The sequence below is a fragment of the Macrobrachium nipponense genome, chromosome 44 (assembly GCF_015104395.2).
Source record: "Macrobrachium nipponense isolate FS-2020 chromosome 44, ASM1510439v2, whole genome shotgun sequence".
Classification (NCBI taxonomy): Eukaryota; Metazoa; Arthropoda; class Malacostraca; order Decapoda; family Palaemonidae; genus Macrobrachium; species Macrobrachium nipponense.
Genome location: NC_087221.1, coordinates 16,184,252 through 16,207,868, shown reverse-complemented (window position 1 = coordinate 16,207,868; position 23,617 = coordinate 16,184,252). Strand labels below are relative to the sequence as shown.

The 23,617-nt window shown below is 43.4% G+C and overlaps 1 protein-coding gene across 1 annotated transcript in view; it reads right to left on the bottom strand.

Annotated features, from left to right (window-relative positions):
* LOC135204047 (T-complex protein 1 subunit alpha-like) overlaps positions 1–23,617 on the bottom strand; it is a 107,458-nt gene that overhangs the window by 61,554 nt on the left and 22,287 nt on the right. Inside the window, exons 5-10 of the mRNA XM_064234009.1 lie at positions 5,720–5,819; positions 4,650–4,842; positions 2,846–2,991; positions 2,215–2,349; positions 1,907–2,052; positions 12–95 (exon numbers count right to left, since the gene is read on the bottom strand). Coding sequence (XP_064090079.1) covers positions 12–95; positions 1,907–2,052; positions 2,215–2,349; positions 2,846–2,991; positions 4,650–4,842; positions 5,720–5,819 — 804 coding nt within the window. The remainder of the gene's footprint in view (positions 1–11; positions 96–1,906; positions 2,053–2,214; positions 2,350–2,845; positions 2,992–4,649; positions 4,843–5,719; positions 5,820–23,617) is intronic.

Genomic DNA, 23,617 nt, shown 5'->3' with positions numbered 1-23,617 from the left:
CACACAATGCATCATGTACTGATCTTTCCATTTCATCACAATAAAAATCATTTGGACCACGCAAGATTAAAGAGCTTGCTGTACGAGCACTAGGCCTGTAAAGAATAAGAAGCAACTTGTCATAACAACTACAACTGAAGTACAACCTAGCTATGAAACCCCACACTGGCACTATCACTCTTCCATATGAGTTGTAAACACTCAAAAACCCACTAAATTCCAGCTATGCAAAAAATATCACTGAAATGACTATGTGCATTATAAGATTTGCAATACACAGTATACAGGCAGTCCCTGGTTATCAGCAGGGTTCCGTTCCGATGACTTGATGAACAAAAATCACTGATAACTGAAAAGTGGTGACTGTTAGGTATGTATCGAAACGCACAAGTAGAAATTGGCGCGTTTCGGTGCTGAAAATCTCTGATTTTTGGCAGTAGACAAGCACCATAAAACCGGATCATCGATGACCAGGGACTGCCTGTACAGGAAGGCCCTAGTTATTGGCAGCAGTTCTTTTCCTGAAAGCCTGACAGTAATTGAAACTCATCAAAAACTGAAATTGAAGTCTACAGGCACCACATTCCACCTTAGTGCCCTAGATTGGTTAACAACGCCTTAGACAGTGTCATGGCCAGATATTTTACCCTAAAATGTAATAACTAATAAAAATGTGGTTTCATTTGCCTAACCCTTTACTATGGTCTGCATGGTAGTTCTACAAATTGACTTACAGGTAAACCTTGGCAGAGAGAGAGAGAGAGAGAGAGAGAGAGAGAGAGAGAGAGAGAGAGATGAGAGAGAGTAGAGGAGAAGAAGAGAGAGGAGAGGAGAGAAGAAGGGAGAGGAGAGAGAGAGAGAGAGACCCTAATGATATTCTAGTTAAATTATCATATCTTCTAGATAATAACTAAAAAAAGTAAAAGACAACAATAAAAGTAAAGTTATACGTGTTGCTTAAACGCATACAATCATAAACAACTGAACCAAAATAAGTCATTTTGCTATGAACAACCAAATCAGATAACAATAGCAGTTTTGTTTGCATTTCAGCCATCGTACATAGTATAAAATTACCATAGTAGTTATGTTAAATGACATTAATTACATTTATTCCCTCTAGATAAAATATCAACAAGGAAATATACAGCTAAATTTAAGCTGAGAAAACAATGCTCACACTGCTAATGGCTATAAATTATTGTGCATCAGCAACATGATGAAACTCAACCATAAATAATAGTGATGAAAAAGGTATTTTAATAAAAAAATACCGGGCATGAAAGAACACATTTTACTGTTGTTTTCACGCCGATAAAAGACAAATATGTAAAGCTCGTATCATGATGAAATAAGGTGAAAATAGCAAACAGAACCTGTTAATTTTTACACGAAATAAGGTGAAAATAGCAAACAGAACCTGTTAATTTTTACACACACACACACAAAAAAAAACTCCCGAAAAAAACAACTACAAATAATTTGCAATGAGACATTCAAGTTATATTTTGACTTAAAAACATTTCATATAATGAAAAATAACCTTGCACCATATAAATATTACTAGAGAATTATTTATGCTAACTAAAAGCAAGAAATCACTCTGAATTGAGCTCAAATACAAAAAAATTAACTAACCTCTGCCCTCATCTGATTTTTCAAAAACAAACCATTGATCTCTTATTTATATTTTATAATACAATAGCAATGAGATTGCATGATCCTACCAGATTTGCAACAAAAATCTGTCATTCCCCTCCTCCAATAATATAACTCAACCAGGACAACCCTATAACTCACCGTTCACTACGTTTACATTAAAGACAAGTTCCCATCATTCATATTGGGAGGTACAAATTACAGGCAAAATAAAATTGAAAACCCTCAACTCTGTACACAATCTTACCCCTTAATAAAGATCAGTTCGTCATCACAGATACGCTCCTGAGACACTTCAGCAGCTTCTCCAAGGTAGCTAGCATCAAATGTTTCCTCTCCCTCTAAATTGCACAAAGTCGACAGTAAAGTGGCTCCAGTGGCTTTGGCTATTCTCTGTTTTAAAAATAAAAAGTAGAGAAAAAATTAAATATATTCTGCATTTCATGAAAGGTTCTTGAACTCTAGACTTATGTTCAAACTGGTACCTCATTAATAGTGATCTAAATTGTTTACAATCAACAAAATCTATACCAGGCAACTTGTATTGAGACATACCTTCAAATCTGACTTTTTGCATCTCCTTACTGCAATAGCACTAGCTTCAATGAAGTATTTTAAACAGAGGTCATCAACACCACCAGTTGTCAGTACCACATTTGCTCCAGCCTTCAGGATTTTCTCAATACGTTCCTAAATGAGAGAGTTATTTTAACTTAACAGCTATCATAAATGTAAAAAATGTAAATGCAACAATATCCAACAAAAAATGTAAGATCAACACAGCAGTAAAACTAAATAAAATTACAAATAAGAAAAAATCAAAGATGGATGAAAACAAAACATTACAGAAAGAGATAAGGGCAGATACAAGGACAAAATCTTAAGACCGCACTTTGCAAAACAGAGTTGAAAGAATTAGCACAAGTTAATAAAATTACAACAAAGCTAAAATAATACATAGCTGTGAATTATGGCATTTCTTCTATACATACCTGTTAACCTTTTCCTTATTATGGTCTCAAATTTTCTTGACATTTTTTTGATACGATATAATTTTCTCTAAACATTTCAAATATAATAAAGTTTTTGTTAAAGTGAATCATTCTTTAATCAATTGTGGACAAGAGATAAATTTCCTCAAAAAATAAAAAAATAAAAATATCTGGCAGCCCTTTGAAAACCATACCTTTGTTATATCAGATTCACGCTGTCTGATGGCTTCCAACTTTGCAGGGTCATTGACTAATACATGGACACCTAGTTTCATTTTCTCTTTTTGAAGAGAGAAGTCCAAACAGGCAATCTTAGCATTCACAACTTTCTTTGCCATTGCTGTGGAGAAAAAATAAAAATGAAATTGAAAATTGAAAAATGTCTAATATTTCCTACATGGTTACAGAAATGCTCCAAATCATCTACAGCCCCTCAATCAAAACAAGATTCTCAACTTCCTCCTCCTTTCCTCAGCTACTATAATAAATTTCAGGCACAGGAAATCTTCAATACCCATTTTGTCATTCTGAGCACTCATGATACCATCTATTACATTCAATAAAAGCACAGGGAAACTTTCCCAATTGTACATTAAATTCTGCTTCCTTATTATAAGCCACCATAAGCTTCTGATCATCAGCTGCTGATGAAGAGCAAAAGGTTTAGCGCTCACTCTCGTAGGACACCAACATTTATCTCATATTTTTATGATACATCTGCCTGTTTTTACTCTGAATCTGGTACTTGGATGATTTTCATTCTCATATAAAATGTACACTAATATATATCCAAATCTCACTCTCATCATAGAAAATTTTTTTTCTATAGTACAGCCTCTGATTTTATATATTAACTGACTGCAGTCTTAGCTGTGGTAAGATAATTCAAGACACACCTTCACATATGCTAGTGATGTTCAGCAATTCAAGGTCCCAAAATGACAAATTTTCTAAGACAATTTGTATTTTTTATAGCTACAAACCTGAGGTCATAACAATAGGATAATTTCTAGCGCCTAACTGGATCCGGTTAAATGGTAGATAAAAGCAAGGAATCTTGTGAGAACTGGCAATGCGTGCATATATCGGGTGAAAAGTTGTCAAGGACCACGCACCCATGCCACAGCATCAGGATTTTTAACTCAACATTTCCCTTGTCCAGAAATGTTATAATTTTCCTAAAAACTACATAGAAGTGGCATAATTGTTGAAAAGTAATGAATCAGTTAGTTTTCATTATGTAATATTATTATGTATTCAGAAGAGGAATGCTTCTTATATGCAATGAGTCCACATGGGATACGACTTGAAATTCAAGCTTCCAAAGTCTATGGTGTTCATTTGAAGGAAGTAACAAGAGGTAATAGGAAATAGATGTATCAATTAATAGAAAAAACTAACAAATTAATAAATAGTAATAGATAAAAATTCAAGTAAATGATTACAATACAAGGAGCATCATTTTAGGGTAGTAATGCATTGCCTTCTCAACAACTTTTGAGGTTCCAATTGGCAGCATCCTCAGGGAGATACACGTGTGTCGGAGGAAATGGAGATATGATAAAAAATCCTAGTCTACAGCCTATTTAACTAGTGCAAAAATGCCCCTAAATATTTATTTAGCACCACTCAGTCTGTAATATACTGAATGAATGGCAGGTTTTACAGAACACTGAAACATGTCAAAGCAGATTAAACCTAGTTTGATTAAAGAAACCATCAATCATCAAAATAGCACATTAAAGTGGAGCGTATTGTAGTCAAATTTCAACGAACTGCAAATTACAGGTATTTGCATATAGATCCTCAAGAGAAATTTTGTCAAAAACCCTCACATCTTCAGTCTATCAATCATAGAGCTTTTACAAAATCACTAAGCTAAATACAACTACATGATGAATTTGCAACTTGCATGCTACATATGTGTGTGTGTGTGTGTGTGTTGTATGCATATGTATATGTATATATCATTCTCTCAACAGGATAGAGAATCCTTACCATGTGATGCAATAGTGCAATTCAAAGCATATCCATTTACAATAATAGACTCGCGAGCTGATCTGCCATGAGCTTTCAAGATATTGACAGCTTTGATTGGATACTTGAAACCACCTTTCCCATCTGATGTCTTGATAGCCATTGCAGCATCCACAACCATATTGGCAAAGAAGTCACTGTCAATGGAAATGACCTGTGGAATAAAGCAAGATGGTCTTAGCAAACAAAATTTGTACACATTTCTCAAAACACCTTCCAAAATATACTTGACAGCATACAAAATTTTTTGAGTAGTAATAAATCCAAGTTTGCATTGCATGAAACACACTTGGCACACTTGCATTTTATTTTCAAATATATGTACAGTATAGTATATTCACAAATACACAATTCCACCTGACTGATGGTAGTCTATTTTAAGAAAATTAAAATAGCAGTGCATAAGATAAAAATAAAAGTTAATATTTTCCAAAAAGTAATGCTGAATATTTTACTGTGCAGTTACCAATAGTAACGGTAACTAAAGTCAGGGGATATAACCAGGTAAGGTTAGCAAACAACCAGACTTCTATAAAGATTTTTTTTTTTTTTAAATATGAACGATTAGCGTAATGAGAAGGAGCAGATCTAAGTTATCTAAGAGTGGAAGGGGTAAATGAATACTTTGGGAATGCTTGTAGGAACAACTGTTTAGCAAATGAAAGCCCCCCAATTCAGAAGTTGGAGAATGGAAAGCTCACTCAGGTGTGTAACTGTGTGGATGACAAAGCGTCCGCAGGGGTAAAGGTAATACAGAAGATTATGAATTTCAAGTCATAACATTTTGAATGGCATAAGAAATGACTGAAAGACTGATAGGGAAATGCACTGTGGACTAAGCCAAAGGTGTGAAGATTATCATTAAGGGTAAGGTACATGAATGACAGATTTCTAATACTAATCATTCGACTAATCTTAGATAACAGTTGATTTTTCTCCAGCCATTATGCATTCTTTTAAAAATTTATATATTTTTTTAAATTATTCAGGAAAGAAGTAAAATTTTTCCATGCATATTACATTCAACTCACCTTGGATGACATAGCTGTCTTTGCTGCTGACACAATACAATCTCTTCCAAGTTCATCTGTGTTGATGGTAAGGTTGTTTTGGATGTACCGACACGCTTCCCTAAAATTATTCATAAGTCAACAAAAGATTTCATAAAAAAACTAAAAACAAAAAGTATAAGCAACATTCCCCAAAACAAAAAATTGCCTTAACATTAATCTAGCAATATTACATTTCTATTACACAACGCCTATAAAGAAGACAGTGGCTGAACTGTATAATAAACTGTGACAAGTGTCACTGTGAATACAGATCTAGCCAAGTTCTTTGATTAATCAACCTATTATTAAATAATGAATAAAGTTACAAAAGACTGCAGTGCAGAAAGCAAGGGCTCTGGGACCTGCTACAGGCAGTGCCAAGTTATTGGTGGTGTCAGTTTTCGGCGATCTGATTTTATGGGGTTTGTTTAGCGCTGAAGTGCATTGATTTCCAGTTATCAGCACAGATATGTAAATACCTAACAGAGGCACCATTAACCACAGATTTTCGTTTATCGTCAAGCTGTCAGAACGGAACCCCAGCCAATAACTGGGGACTGCCTACTTGCAGATGACTTGGTGTTTCAAGAGAAACGCTTAATAATATAAAAACATGGAAGTAAAATGGAGGGAAGCTGATCTAAAAATCAGTGTAAGAACATCAAAGCTTATGGGGATTAGAAATGAACAAGAGTGGCCCTGTGCCAACAGCCAGGTGAATGTGAAAAGAGCAAACTAGAGAATAGCCAAAACCCAAATGGATTAGGCAGAATTCCAATTCCTGAAGATGCAATAGTATTCTTTATATTTTCAACTAATCATTAGATACCCCTCTATTTCAAACAAGCCATTAATCATCCATTGCCTTATGTACACAGAAACATCATCCCCACCACACCTAAGCATATCTTTCACAAAAAAAGGACCAAGGGTTTGTATTACGTGTCGGAACAAGTTCCAGATCTGGCTCCTTTGCCTTTGTCTAATGTTAAAGTCATTAACCCAGGCCCTGTAGTCATGCCACTTTTGACATTCCTCTCTAAGTCAAGACCTGTTGACTCAGCTACTTTCAGATCTCCCTGCTTACCTCTCAACTGTATAGATCAACACCTCCAGCGCCAGCCAGTAAACCCTTTGAGAAATAGGCCATTATGAACTGCTGCAAATATTAATTACAAACAGTGTCAGCAAGCTTCTTGTCTTCTAGAAGCATGGCCCTTTCCAAAAATTAATCTTCTATCAGTGTTTAATTTACCCCAAACCTTGTGGTCTATGCTGCAGTCTTACTGTCTTAACAACTTTATGACTACACCTTTTACATCATTAGGCTAGCCTATGCCTTCCAATGATGGTGGGAATAACTTCTGTCCACCTAAGAAGTAAGAATCTCTCTACAAAACACAGATTTATTCTTATGTTAAGCAATGGACTTTATAAAATTAATGTATTTACCTGATTACATAAAACGATAATAATCAAGATCTCAGATTTTTCTTACAAACACTTGTCTAAACTGACATTCCAGCTCATAACATCTATGGTCATCGAACATTTTAGAGCTTTCTGCAATTCTTTAGCAAGAAAAGATGTTGGACTTTATCTGTCTATTTAAGAGAGGTTACATATTCATTAACACAGTGATGTTTTTTTAGTTGGAACCGACTCGTGGCAAATCACGCGTTACCAACAGGGAGGAACCATTTGAATTCATCTCCATCATCAACATGAATTTAGCCTTTCATCCTTCAGCCACTAAGGGCAAAATAATCTGGAGTCGCTGCTAAAACACCCTTTTGTTGCTGGTGAGTGATTGATAATTCTCTTGACATAATTCTAATCGGAAACCTACATTTCACAGCTCACAGCCTTTTAAAAACTACATGGTGGGAGGGGGAGTTATATACTCCTGATTATGACTGTCCTCAATCCTCTAAAAACCCTGTAGTTAAGCACTATTAAGGAAAACTGACATATATCATCCCATTAATATACTAAATTTTAAGCGTAATTTGTATTACAAGGCTTGGGAGAACAGCATAGCATACCTCACAAGTCCTCCTTCTTGATCTCAATGGCCTTTTGTACCAACTCTGAAGGGAAGTAGTAAGGAGAGTCCACCAATGTGCTATTCTTTGTGTTAAGCCAGTTCTCCTGTGAAATGGAATACCTCTTTCGCCTCAAAAGGCTTCTCATCCTTCTGACCTTGGTACTACCCATAGCGTGGGACTGATGTAAATGGCTTTAATAATGCCTCATTGACAGACTGTGCAGTTCATGGTAACCCACAGTACTGCTTCGGCTCCCTCTCTGAGGCTGCCGACTACCACCCAAATAACGGTTTACCCTTCAAGAGCAATCCCTCTCCGAGGTTGCCGACAACTACCCACATAGTCTCAGGTACTTTAATGGGTGGGCAAAACAGGAAGTGGAAGGGAATCTTGAGTATTTTTTGGTTCTAGTGTTCACCCTCCTTGCAAGGATGTGGGCTTGCCTGTTCCTCCCTTTCCACTGGAGGTGGGAGAGGAATGATGAAGAGCTGGGGAAGGTCATGTAACCCAGCCTGGCCTTGCTTCACCGTGATGGTGAGCTCACTCCAGGTTTTCCATTATGGCCTCTTCTGAGAAACCTGACAGAGGGGCAGGAGCAACTGGAGGGACCACTGACAGAGGCCTAGGTGGAAGGGATGGATACAGGGGTGAAGAGCTGAGCATTGCCACTCTCAACAACATGCTCGCCTTCTGCTTCCTACGCCACTTCTCATAAAGATTCAACTATGGCATCAGAGACCCTTCACATTCTGAATATGTGGTGGCCCTCATGCACTCTTTTCCCCAACAAGACACAAATGGAATGCTGATTTACAATTATCAGAGACATAAGCTTATTGCAAGGATTGTCTTTGCCAACACCATGATGCAAATCTGGCTTTTCATCATGGGTAGCCATTTCACAGAAAAATACCAAATTTGTAACTAATTTGTGTTTTTCATAACTAACAAACCTGAGGTCTTAACATTAGGATTTACTAGCGCCAAGCTGGAAACCGGTAGAATTAAAATTACACTTGTGAGATCCAGGGACTAATGGCATCTATACCAGGTCACGGGGCATGTATACCCAGAATGCCCACGGCTACCTGTGACCCATCAGTTATATTTCTAACCCAGTTTAGACTGCTAGAGGGGTGGTTCGAGGTGGGCCTTTAACTGTTAAGACCTCAGGTTTGTTAGTTATGAAAAATACAAATTAGTTACAAATTTGGTATTTGTTCATACACGAAACAAACCTTCGGTCTTAACATTAGGATAGACTTACTATTGGAGGGAGGTAAGTCTCTACAACTGACTGGGAGTTTGCCACCTTATCCATTTCCGAATATATAGGGAAATTCTAAGAGAATGGACAATGAACCTAGGACCAAAGATATAAGCGGATCTATTGGTTTCCTCCCACTGGGTGTAGATACCATTCTACTGTTTACTCTTGTCCCTTGCGACTGGATCCACCTTCACCCCTCTTTTCCTTATTATCCAGAGGGGTGTGTGTTGCTACTGAAAAGTATATCATCAGCTAAGATAGCTTCACAGTATGGCTGACCATCTCACCTGCATCTAGTCCATTCCAGCACATGACAGTACTCTCCTTCATATTGCCCGTAGTTAAAGGAGTAGGAAGAAAGTAGTAAAGAAAAAAGACCAGTCATCCCATTCATTCTACTTTCATACCTTCATCTTAGACTAGACGCAAACTGACCCGCCAGGGGCACTGGATGAACTATATCACTTGTTGGGCCGCCACCACTGGACCCAAGGAAAAGGTGTCCAAGGATCTATGGGCAACATCTTTCAAATAAAATGAGGTGAAAGTTGTTTGGCGCTTCCACACGCCAGCTTTCAGAATTTTATCCACAGACATGTTCTTCTTAAATGCCAGGGAAGCACTCACACCCCTGATGTCATGAGCTCTAGCTCCCACCTGGCTATCTGACCCACTGTCTTCTGCAGTATAAGCATCTCTGATCGTCTCCCTTAGCCAAAATGATATTGTATTCTTGGACACTTCCTTCTTGTTCCGTCCTGTACTTACGAACAACCTCTGGCACCCCGGCCTGAGGTGCCTCGTTCTCTTTAAGTACTCCCTTAGTGCCCTGACAGGGCACAGGAGCATCTCAGCTTTGTCGTTGTCTACAAAGTCTGCCAAGGAAGGTATGGTAAAGGAGTCGAATCTGCCATCTACTATTGTTGGATTTTGGGTCTTTGCCACGAATTCTGGGGGGGGGACAAACTCACACACCATTGATCTCCAACCTCTTGAGTGCTTTATGAGATATGAGAGGCCATGTAGCTCCCCCACCCTTTTGGTTGAAGCCAGGGCCAATAAGAAGACTGTCTTCAGGGTCAGGCTCCTATCCGTGGACTGCCTTAGTGGTTCATAGGGGGGTTTTGTCAGACTACTCAGTACCTTGGTCAGATCCCAATCTAGGGCTTTTAGCTCCTTTGGTGGGCATGACTGTTCAAAGCTCCTCATCAGCATGGCCAACTCCCATGAAGACGATAAGTCCACTCCTTTCATTCGTAAGACTGAGGCCTAGAGCAGCCCTGTACCCCTTCACTGCAGATACAGACATATGTTTTTTCTGTTCTGAGATATATCAGAAAGTCTGCTAACTGCTGAATAGTGGTACCGAGTGGAGACACGTTCCCTCTACGACACCAATCACAGTATGCTGACCACTTTCCTTGGTATACTGTCGCAGATGATTTTCTGATATTACCTGCCATCTGAATTGCTGCTTTCCTGCGAAACCCTCGCTCTCGGAGGAGATACTTGACAGTCTCCACCGTGAAGCGATAGGGACCTTCACCGACTGGTGGTACCTCTCCATGTGAGGCTGACACAGAAGGTTGCTCCATGGAGGTAACTCTCTTGGCACATCTACTAGGAGTTCCAGTAGGTCTGGAAACCACTCTGCTTTCGGCCATAACGGGGCTACCAGGGTCATCTTGAGGTTCTGAGACCGCATTACCCTGTTCAGAACCTGACGGATTAGACAAAATGGAGGAAATGCGTACACGTCCAGATTGTCCCAGGGGTGTTGTAGCGCATCTTCTGCTACTGCCTCAGCGTCCGGGACTACTGAACAATACACTTCCAACTTTTTGTTGTACCTGGTTGCGAATAGGTCTATGATCGGTCCTTCCCACAACATGAGCATCCTGTCCACTACCTGTTGGTGTAGGGACCACTCCGTTCCCAGAATCTGATCCCTGTGGCTCAACTTGTCGGCCACTATGTTTCTTTTTCCCGGAATATACCTGGCCTTGATGTCTACCAGGTTCTCTATAGCCCACTGGTGAAGTTGAACTGTCATCACATGTAACTGCCGAGAAACTAGGCCTCCTTGCTTGTTTATATAAGCTACTACTGTGGTGTTTGTCTGACATCAATACCACTGAGTGTCCCTTTACTCTCTCCCTGAATTCTTGTAGAGCCAGGAAAGCTGCTTTCAACTCCAGCACGTTTATATGGAGTTCTCTGTCCTTGCAACTCTATTTTGCTGACACCATCAACTCCTCCATATGGGCTCCCCAGCCTTCTAGTGACGCATCCAAGAACAGCAAGAGGTCTGGGGAGGATTGTTGAAGGGGGACACCCACTGTCAGATTGTCGTCGTCCACCCACCACCGCAAGTCTTTCCTCACTTCTGCCGACAAGGGAATTTGCTCGTACGGGTGATCTACTGTTGGTGACCAAAACTCCTTCATCCTCCATTGTAGGGACCGAAGGTGTAGCCTTCCTTGTGATACTAGCTTCTCCAGGGAGGTTAGGATTCCCAGCACCACCTGCCACTGTCTTGCTGGCTGTGTCTGCTTTCCCAGAAAGGCATTCACCACTTGTTTGCATTTCTCTACTCTTTGGTCTGTCGGGAATACTTTGGCTTGTGTTGTGTCTATCACCATTCCAGATATTCCAAACGTTGACTTGGATCCAGCTGCGACTTCTGCTGATTCACCACAATACCTAGGCTGTGACAAAGCTTGCAGGAGGGCCGCCCTGTCCCTGAGTAATTTCTCCCTGGACTTTGCTATCACCAGCCAATCGTCCAGATATCTTATTAGCCTGATCCCCTGAGCATGCGCCCACGCCGACACGAGGGTGAACACTCTTGTAAAAACTTGAGGAGACGTTGTCAATCCGAAGCACAGGACTTTGAATTCGAAAGCTTTCCCTGCAAGACTGAAGCGGAGAAATTTCCTTGAAGACTGATGGACTGGTATCTGAAAGTATGCGTCCTTTAGATCGACTGTCAGCATAAAGTCTCCGATTCTGACTGCTTGTAGAACCGTTTTCGGAGTTTCCATCTTGAAACTGGTTTTCCTTATAAACAGATTCAGCGTTGACAGGTCTATTACTGTCCTCCACTCCCCGTTGGCTTTGGGTACCAGGAAAATCCTGCTGTAGAAGCCTTTTGTCGGACTGCATACTTGTTTCACAGCTCCTTTTTCCATCATCTTCTTCACTTCGTCCTGCAGAATAGTGGCCTTCTGAGATTTGTGGGCATAAGTGACGTGGGGTAATGGTTGATCTGTCAGGGGCGGGGTTACCTCGAACGGAACAAACAAATCACCCGATCCTGAGAACATCCACCACCCATTGCTCTGCCCCTAGTTCCTGCCACACCTTCCAGTGATTTGCCAGGCAACCCCCCACTGGTGTGGCCGAGTGATGGGAGGCGCCCATCCTATCTTCTTGAGCCTCTCCCTCTTCCCCTATTGCCCCTTCCTCTATTGTTTCTATTGTGAAAGGGCCGATGAGTTATCCTCTTTGGGGAAGAGGGTCTTGTGACTCTATTAGGGATGCTATGTCTCACCGTCTTCTTTCGAGACATCTGCTCTGCTGTTGTCTTCCCTCCAAAGGAGTAGTTTGACTGTTAGACGTTTTCCTAACTGCCTGTTGCACCAACCTATCGTTAGTGTCCATCCTTCTTCTATCTATCGCCTCTTCCAGTATGACCTCTGGCAACAGTAGTTGCGATTCCAAGATATCCCCATTCCTCATTGCTAACAGGGAATCCAAATCCACATTGCGGCTTAGTCTAGCCAATGCTGCATCTCTCCTCATTAGCAGGATATTTGCCCAAACATTGGCACTTACGTTTGTCAGGTACGCAATCGCCTTGGACCCTGACTGTAGTAATCTAATGAACAATGGTTCATCCACTACTTTCCTTGTTGCTTCCGAGGATGCAATTTTCGCCACTGCTGTTGACCAAAGGTCTAACCAGGACGCAGCCTGAAAGACAGAAGAAGCTGTTGCTTCTAACGTGGCAGCCTCTTGGTACGTCATCGAAGGGCACTCCATTTTAACCTGATCCAAGGTTAATCCAGGCCTTAACCTTACAACATTAGGGTTCATTTGTCTAGACAGCAAAGGGACCTTCGGTGTCGTATAATATTTCCTTTGCTTTATCATTGGAGGGGGAATAAATTTTAATGATCTATTAGATCTTAAGGAATTATCCCTCCCTGCAATCTTTGCGTTTACGTGTTGCAAGACGATTTCCGCATGACTCGAACAAGGCAATTCATACGACACCTTGGTATCCCTCTTTAGTCCAAACGCCATGTCAATTCCAGGAGGAAGCATACTGGCCGGTGTTTCTGTCTTCTACGAAAGGCTATTGAATTGACGAATCAAATCAATAACCTCTGCATACGAGGCCAGAAACTCTTGGTTTTCTCCTTCCTCCGGCTCTAGTGTACCACTCTCCGTCACGAGGGATGTTGTCTCGCCTCTATCTTCTGACAGACGGCCCGGAATTCCACGGCCGCCTGCCCCTACGGCCGCGGTCTCTTTGATCTTTGCTGGCCGCTGTTGGCTCGATCCCAGATAGTCAGCAGGGGAACGAGAACGTCTCACTCTTTCTCTGCTCACGGATCTAGAGCGAGAATCTCGTCTAGATCTCCAAGATGAAGGCTCCCTTAAGACAGAGGTAAGTTCGTCTCTATTAGCATTGGCATCGTTTTCGAGCGTCGGCGAGCCCGGCCTCGGCCTTCTATCCAGACGGACACTGCCTTTCACGAACGTATCCGCCGAGGTTGCCAACTCTCTATTTTTCGTACTTTTAATAGGAGCCTTATCGTCCTTCGTACGTATTTTGAACAACGGCCTTACGGGCGAAACTGGGACCTGCATTCCATCCTCTGCTGCACCTTTCGCCGCCAACGTCGATTTTACCAGAGGTATCGCAGTTTTTGCGATCCGAACTGGCAACTCCGCCTCGGCCGCTAGCTCGCGGCCGTCACCTCTCTCGCTTGTTCGGACTCTTGCGAACGGCTTCGTCTGCCAACCTTGTGCTTAATAGCCACTGATTTTCCGACCTTCTTGCTGACTTGGAAATGACAGTCTTGGTCCGAAGAAGAGGAAGAATTGATTCTTCTCCTCTTGGCCCGAGGATCCGCCAGGAACTCCCGAATCCTCCTCCAACGCTTGACTGGCGCTCGCCGTGACGTTATCGGACTTAGCGATGACGCCGAACTAGAGGAAGAAGACGAAGAAGGCGAATCACACTTTTTCTTTTTGTCTCTCTTATTCATTCTCTCCTCTATATCCTGTAATTTCTGCATTACAGTTTGCATTGACGGTCAGAAGGGCGTATTAGCGTCTGGGTGCAGCGAAAAAGGCCGAGAATCGGTCTGTGACGTCATCACGCCTGCCATCTCAGAGTGTGACGTATGTGTGACGTCATCCCTCTCGTAGGGAGAGACTGAGAGGTTTCTGCTGGCAACCGCACGTTTGCTGCCAAACTACCTCCCACGTTCTGCATCGCTGTAAATACTGAGTGGGATGGTGAAGCCGCGGCATTAATTCCCATAAATTGCAAGCCCGGGGGATGAGGAACATTCAGCGCTGCCGGACCCTGCTGGAACCGTGACGTCATATAATGCGCAAGCAGACCATCCAAGGTTGGTACGCCTGGTAGGCCTAGCGCTGACCACGTACCATCTAACCTATGCGCTTGAGTAGCGGGGGCCTGGAACAAAGATGGCGGATCTCCCCCTCTACTTGCTGGGAACAAAGGAGAGTGCAAATTATTCATAAAATTACCCAAGGCCCCTCCTGACGTTTCCGATACAGAACCGCTAGGAGAAACCGAAGGGGTATGAGACAATTCAAAAGCAGGTGGAGAAACATATGGACAGCTGGTTTATTACCGATACAAAAGAAGCCGGTAAAGGTTTGGTCATCCAAAGATGGCGTCACCCTTCCTTTTGTATTGGCTTTTCCCATAGAACTTCTTCCACTGTTCCACCGACCAACCGCGACAAACAGTACACGGATTAGTAACCGTACATACGTTTTCCCTGCACCTACTACATGTTGGATGAGGATCCGTCGACACCGAAGTTAGGAACCTAGAACATGGAAAGCCACTGACTCCTGGGCATTTCCTTTGTCTCCCCTTCGAAGCGGTAGACGATCCCGATGTTGAGGCAAAATTCTCCATCATACCACGTATACACTTTTACCACACACTGATCACACTTGGAGAAAGAAAAGGAATGAAAAATTAAAAAATAAAAAATTAAATGATAAAGAACGGGCAAACTGAAAAACCGGCTTTAAATGAAGATAGACAGTAACACGTCTTATCTTAAAGGCGGTAGGAAAATAACTGATGGGTCACAGGTAGCCGTGGGCATTCTGGGTATACATGCCCCGTGACCTGGTATAGATGCCATTAGTCCCTGGATCTCACAAGTGTAATTTTAATTCTACCGGTTTCCAGCTTGGCGCTAGTAAATCCTAATGTTAAGACCGAAGGTTTGTTTCGTGTATGAACAAAGGGGGGTCACACATGATCTGCAATACCAAGAACAAAGCAAATAAAACTCACATAGAACCAGGCCCCTCAAAAACCTCTACCTAGAAATCACACAAAGCCAGAGAGAAAAACCTTAAAATAATATAATATAATATACTATAATCTAATAAAATATAATATATAGATATATATATATATTGTGACGTTTATAGATCGTTCGTCTACCCCGCATTAAACTAAATAATTTGATTTGGAAAACGGCAGCCATTTCTTTAGAATATCAGCTGATTTTTAGTAACCGCGGGAAACCCAAACCCGCCAGCTAGAGATAGGAAGTTCCCCAGTTGGTGGCCCCAATTCAAAAGATTCTTTTATCAGCTGTAGGGACGTATCTCAAAAGGGAAGGGTGTAGGCAGATTGGTACTTCTTAGACCTATACCTTAAGCTCTCTTTCCTGTGACCCCTCTGCTGGCTGTATGCTTGTTTTCCAGGATTTGCCTTGATCGTGGGGGGTTAAGCTGACCTCCAACCCCCAAGCAACCCAACTGAATTCTGTCTCAGTCGGCTGCGAGACGTGATCTCGGACAGAGGTCAAATTACCTGCCTTCCTTTAGGCCTACCCAGGGCGTGAGTGGCGCGCCGATGACCCAGGCCTCAGACAAAGGGGCCCCCATACTTTCCTACAAAGAGCCACATTTTCTTCAAAGGTCCACACTGAACACGACATCCAGGTACGTCTTGTGGAACAGCATATTGCCAGTCTCTCACCTATTATCATTGTGATCCTCATTCTCCCAATTCAATTTCCAGCAACAAAAGGAATTCATCCCTTTGTTCCCTCTCACTGCCTCATGGCCGCATGCTTCCCCTTGTGTGATCGTCCCAGACCAATGGAGTCATTGCATACTTCAGTGAAACCTTAAAAGTTCCTTCTCCCCAGTATTAGAGAATTAATTAATCAAAGCAAGAAGTCATTTTTCCTTTTATCTCGTTTAATCTGGGATTCTTTTCCAGATTCCATGAGTCACGTGCCGTCTCTCTGCCGCAAGTGTGCATTAACCCAAGTGAATGAAAATCAGCTTGAATTGAATGAGACTATAAGCCCCAACGTGGGGGCCAATATCATTTAACTTTTCTCCAGGCCAGCACGGGCCTTTTGTAAATAAATAGTTTTAAAGTAACGAGCTGAGTTTTCTGGCGACCTTCCCTCTAAAGAAAGAAATATCAATAATAATCAGTTTACGGTAAGTTCAAGCAATTCCCTCTTGAAATCCCTCAATTATTTCCGTTTACGTATCTAGCTTCTCTCAAGGCCCTATATACGTAACATTGTCGACCTCGCCGAGGATCGAATCCGGGCTTGCTTAAAAAAGCTTGTAAATCGCGTTATCCGTTGTAAAACGTAAACTGTAAATTATTTTACAAAAAGTAAATCAAGCACACTTGCAGGGAAAGAAGACACACTGACTCACGGTAAGGTATTCCATTCATTAATATGATTATTCTATAACCAATGTTAGCTTAAGGTACGTTTAAGTATTTTTATTGTAGAAGTGTTTAAAAGAGCGTAGGTAGAAATCTTATTATTGTAACGGCGAACGCGCCAGAGCTTTATTTTAGCGGCGAGCAAACGATTTGCCCGCGAATTCTCTGTTACTTTGTGCTGTCCTCGTCGGACGAGACAGAGCACGTGTGTAGAATAGATGCCAGAAAGAACCAGATCAAAACTAGGAAGTGCTTTGCCAGGGTTTATTGCTGCGTTTGAAAGCCTAGCTAGTTAGGAGTGTTTTACTAATAGTTACGGCAAAAGAAGTGTACAATTCTTTTGTCTGTGATATGTTAGGGTATTCATTTTTAACTTAGTTTCATTCCAAGTGTTGGTAACCGCTACCTCTCAGCTTGAATTCAGCTTAGAGCTCTCTCGCGCCTGCGCAGTCTCAACCAACCTTCGTCTCATTCACAGCGGCAGCCATGTTTGTTTCCTCTTTCAACATTATCTAAACAATTTAAGCAAAGTAACGTAAGTCTCGAAGTTTTAACGTAAATAATATCGATCTCGGTACTAGTATCTATCGTCCTGCCAGAGAAATTAACGTAATTCGCCTTGAATAAGAAACTAAACGTTCGTGTTGTAAATCGCCTCGCATTTACAGAGAATCAGCTGATTCGCCATCAATGCTAGCACACCGTGGTGCTAACCCGCTCTTCTCGCCTCACGTGTTCCACCTCAGCATCGCTCACTCGCTGCGCTGAGCTACAAGAAATTTTCATTTCACACTTAAACGTAACCTCATTTACAATTGTTTGCTAACATCGTTTTCAAATCCTTACCGTAATTTTTCACTTGTCCTTACGTAAAGTTACGTAAATCTTAAAAGTAGAGTCACTTGCAAGATTGTTAACGTAAAACGCGTCTTTGTAAAATTCATATTGAAACGCAAATCATTTCATAAGCGCGAGCCGCTAATAGTTAACGTAAAATCGTTCACCACGAGCGCGTTATCATTTTTCATAAAACGTTATCCAAAGCAATTCTTTCATTTCACGTTAACGTAAGTAAATCATTTAACGCAAGTTGTGTCATATTAAACTAACGTTAGTAGTTCAATTCAATATAAGGGAGTTCATTCACATATCATTTTTCACCCTCTCGAGAGAGAGAGAGAGAGAGAACCAGAACCCAGTATTCACGAAGCCAAGAGTACTACATCTTACCATTAATTATAGCATGCCGAATTAACCTTATTTTAGTCTCTTGTGTCTTTCATTTACACAGCGTGATACGTACGCGCATGTGTCCAGTGCAGTTTGCAAACATTTATTTGTTTCATTTATCGAGTACTTCAGCGAGTGACTGAGCATTTCTAAAATTTCCATTACCTGTCGTTGCCCGAGTGGTCTTTTCATTTTCTTTTATCACAAAAGACTTGCGTATACCGCAAGCACAATTCGCACAGCGTGCCACGCAAATTCATTACTTCCAGACAGGGAAGTCGTTACCAGTTTAGGACTGGCCACCACCAGTGCACGTCAGGTCTTACCATTTCACAGTGCCACTAATTCTTGACACTGTCCATCGACTGGCTGCTGAAGTACTCCCACCTTTTACTTTCTCTCCTCCACTATTACACTCTGCCCCGAACAGAGTGCCATTTCACTTCGGTATACTTGAGTAAACTGCGTGTAGTGTCCGGGACACACCAGCACGATACCAGTGCTCCAAGGAACGCCTCCATAAATGCCATTGCACCTGTACAGGCCGTACAGGTAGCCATTAAACCTGCGTGTCCGTCCTTACGGAACGCCCAAATAATTAGTGTGTCCGTGTACAAGGGTCAGTGATCCTTCGGAACACTCAACAAGGGAACGCCTCCCAGAAGTGCCGCAATACCAGCCCTAAGTGCTGACAAACCTGCGTGTCCATCCTTACGGAACGCCCAAGTAATTAGTGTGTCCGTGTACAAGGGTCAGTGATCCTTCGGAACACTCAACAAGGGAACGCCTCCCAGGAGTGCCGCAATACCAGCACTACTAGTGCTGCCCAAGGAACGCCTCCTCATAAGTGCCGCGCACCTGTACAGACGTACAGGTAGCCCTATACCTGCGTGTCCGTCCTACGGAACGCCCAATTCATTATAGAGTATCCACCATTTTGGATCACTGAACCAAGGAACGCCTCCTCATAAGTGCCGTGCACCTGTATTGGACCTACAGGTAGCCCATTCCAGCGTCTCCCAACTTAGGAACGCCCGTAAGTGTGACGTACACAGCACACTTCATTCGATTTTTTCACCTCAGCAGAAGGTGCCATTCACAAAGTGCCACCGAGCACCCAGTCTTTTCACTTTTCATTACCACCTTGCAGAACCCATTTCCAAGTGAGTGCCACTTTCCACAGTAGGCACTCCTATTCCATTCAGTACCCTTTCCTGGCCATTATTTTCATTTTCTTCCGAGCCTCTACTGTAGCCTAAGGGAAATGTCTTCCCCTGCTTCCCGTGACTTCTTTGCCAGAGAGCTAGAGAAGCTCGGAGCCCTCATAACTCTGGGCAGGGAGGCTGGTTACACTGGACCAGCACTTGACCAGTGGATAAAGACGCAGCAGGCTGCTGCGCGCCAGCAGGGAAAGGAAGAAAGCGAAGCAGAGAGGAAAGCCGCAGAAGCAGAGAGAAAAGAAAGAGAAGCAGAGAGAAAAGAAAGAGAAGCAGAGAGGATAGCCAGAGAAGCAGAAAGAAAGGAAAGAGAAGAAGAGAGAAAGCATGAGCTAGCCCTCCTAGATGACGCAATCTCTCTGCTAGTTTCCAAGCCCCAGACCATGAGCTGGACTCCCGGTAAGAGGTGGTTTGCGGAGGTTCTGCACCACTTGTTGTGTGCGTGGGCCATGCTGTGGATTCCGACCAGTGCCACGTCGGTCTCTACCCCCTTGGGAGGAGAGCTTCCAGGGTGAACTTCTCCAAGGCTACCATGTAGCCCTGCCTGATGAACAGTCTCCTACGGCCTATCAGTGGGTACAAGTCATGGCCGACACCGAAGCCCAGGTCTCCCTTATTTCCAGAAAGGCATTGCCTAGGGGTGCCAAAATCCAGACGAACGAAGAAATTCAGTTTGAATGGATTGACGGTAACCTCTATTCTGTTCCTTCGGTCCTTCTGAATGTGGAAATGCCCTTTCTGGACCAGGAGACCAGGGAAACCACATTGTGCCGCCTGGGCGTAGTTGACCAATTTCATGATGTTTATCAGGTGATATTGGGCCGAGATCTACTAAAGCCGTATCTCCCCTGGACGCAGCTCCCACTACCAGATGCACCGGGCACCTGCAGCATGCCAGATAACCACACCTCAATTTTAGGTTCAGAGGCTAGTGCCTCCGATGTCCCCGACATCCTGTCTATTTGCGAACCTGGCCCTGACCCAGTGTCAGAGCCCGAAGTTTCTTCCGCACCATCTCAGCCTCTTACCACTTTACCGCCTACCTCCTCCCTTTTGGAAGAGGTAAGCCCACCAGTTAACCCCGAAATTGCTTCCGAGGGTGATTCAACGGAGGTTCCCTTAACCTCCCCACGTCACATCACTGCCAGAGAGGACTCTTCACCTGTGCCAGAGCACACTGCCAGCCTTGGTGACTCCGCAGATTCGCAACCTGTGGGGGCATCTCGGTCTTATCATCCAGTGCCATGGAAGAGGTTCTGGAACACGTTCTGCCGAGACTGTGGCCGCAAGGGTCACATGTCTGCAAACTACGGAGGGTGCGCGAACCACAATATTCCAGCCATCGCAATGGCCGTCACCAATCCTTCTTCACTAGGACCCCCAGCTAAGGGCCCTATAACAGTCGCACCCCTCCAAAGCCATTATCCGCCAAGCCACGTCAGAGCCTACGACGACTCTGGCGCTCAAATCTCCCTAATACGGGAAGATCGAATCCCCCGAGGGGCTAACGTCGATAGACGTCATTTAATAACCATTGAAGGTATCAACCATATTAAGCTGATCCTTCCGACCGTCCAATTGAGGGTCACCAGACCTCACTTCTCCAGAGTTTGTACCCTTGCAGTTGCAAGCTACATTCCAGGAGGTTACGACCTCCTCCTAGGGCAAGACATGAAGTCTCCCTCGCATTCCAAAAAGCCTAGGGGTCCTAACCCCACAACAAATCACTCCAAAGCAAGGAGTCATCGAAATTCTACTTCCTCTAGGAAGTATGTCCACCAACAGTCTCCCCCGTTACCAAGGAGGGAGATTGACCATTCGCAGTTCCGTTGCAAAACCTGTAACGTAATAGGGCACTCTACTAATTGGCCTAGGTGCCCTAGCAAACTACCAGCAGCGGACACTGTCCATTTTCCACAAGGCCTAGCCTTCAACAAGAGACAGGAGACCTCTGTCTCCCATTTCCAAGGGCACGCTGAGAGGTATTGCACCTCCAGTACCCGCCACAGGTCCAGTCGACCTCAACTCTCTGCCAGTGCCACTTGGCAGCACTGGGCAGTGCCAAGCTCCGTCCAGCCTGGACGTAGAGCCACCACCGAACTTGACCTCTGCGCCTGGCCCTGAGCTAGCGCCGGCGCCTAACCTAACCAAGGATCCTCCTACAGGAGACCCTCCAACAGGCATGGAGCTTACCGCAGCCCATGGCCAACCCAAAGTCCATGAGTCTTCTTCACCCTCACCTCTGTCGCCCGAGGATGAACCTCCGGCAGACCTTACCTTTGTACCTCCTCTGGAAAACCAGGAACTGCCCGACCAGGAGTCAGCCTGGAGTTTTCCCCTCACGACGGTTGTCGCCGCAGCCGGAGTGAGGGCCTCCCCTGCAGTAGGTTCCACCTCTACGACGGTTGCTACAGAGACCGAAGTAGGGTGTTCTCCTGAAATCCTTCAGGCTACCACTGCCTCTGCTCCTGCAGGCGTTTCTGGCCTTTCCCCAGAGTCTGTGCCTCCGTCTACTCCTAGGACTAGTATAGCCAGGTCCTGGAGGAATAAGAAGAAGAAGAAGAAGAAGGGACGTAACCAATCATTAACAAACTAACACAAAAGAGCCACATGCTCTCCTTGACACCTGTGCCCGAGGTACAGTGTCGCATTCGTTTGCAGAGTGATCCTGGCACCTACCCAGAGAAGGTAGCCAGCCCGATCCCTGCCAGTAGCACTAACCCTCTAACCCCTAGCCATTGTAATACTAGCCCTCATTTAAATATAATTACCTCATTGCATTTCCCTCCTGGTCAATTAACCACTCATCATCCCCACGCATCATTACCTCTCATTATGTATTTTAACAGTTCCGTCGCTGAACTACTGCTGTGCGTACCACACTCTGGAATGATTGCGTCTTCATTTAACTGTATTGAGTAGGTTAGGCTAATGATTTAGTACCAGGGCATTAGGTTAGTAGCAAGTAGAATTTTCAAGTAACCTTATCTAGGGGTAGAGTAGACTGTCGTCACAAGACAACCTGTAGTTATTTATTAGGCTAGACTACATCACTATATTAAGTTAGTACACTTAGCATCTTTGCCTATAAGTTAGGTAGGCCACTGTAGTTAGCTGTATCCCTGCTCAAAAAAAAAAACTTCAAATTGGAATAGGAGAACGGGGTAGTCGAGACGATCAATTTATTTAAGCCAAGACCTTCACAAAACCCTCCCAAAGGGAGTGAATGCCTTCTTAACAGGGGGAGCTGTGACGTTTATAGATCGTTCGTCTACCCCGCAATTAACTAAATAATTGATTTGGAAAACGGCAGCCATTTCTTTAAAGAAGTACAGCTGATTTTTAGTAACCGCGGGAAACCCAAAACCCGCCAGCTAGAGATAGGAAGTTCCCCAGTTGGGGGAAAAGATTCTTTTATCAGCTGTAGGGACGTATCTCAAAAGGGAAGGGTGTAGGCAGATTGGTACTTCTTAGACCTATACCTTAAGCTCTCTTTCCTGTGACCCCTCTGCTGGCTGTATGCTTGTTTTCCAGGATTTGCCTTGATCGTGGGGGGTTAAGCTGACCTCCAACCCCCAAGCAACCCAACTGAATTCTGTCTCAGTCGGCTGCGAGACGTGATCTCGGACAGAGGTCAAATTACCTGCCTTCCTTTAGGCCTACCCAGGGAGTGAGTGGCGCGCCGATGACCCAGGCCTCAGACAAAGGGGCCCCCATACTTTCCTACAAAGAGCCACATTTTCTTCAAAGGTCCACACTGAACACGACATCCAGGTACGTCTTGTGGAACAGCATATTGCCAGTCTCTCCCAACCTATTATCATTGTGATCCTCATTCTCCCAATTCAATTTCCAGCAACAAAAGGAATTCATCCCTTTGTTCCCTCTCACTGCCTCATGGCCGCATGCTTCCCCTTGTGTGATCGTCCCAACCAATGGAGTCATTGCATACTTCAGTGAAACCTTAAAAGTTCCTTCTCCCCAGTATTAGAGAATTAATTAATCAAAGCAAGAAGTCATTTTTCCTTTTATCTCGTTTAATCTGGGATTCTTTTCCAGATTCCATGAGTCACGTGCCGTCTCTCTGCCGCAAGTGTGCATTAACCCAAGTGAATGAAA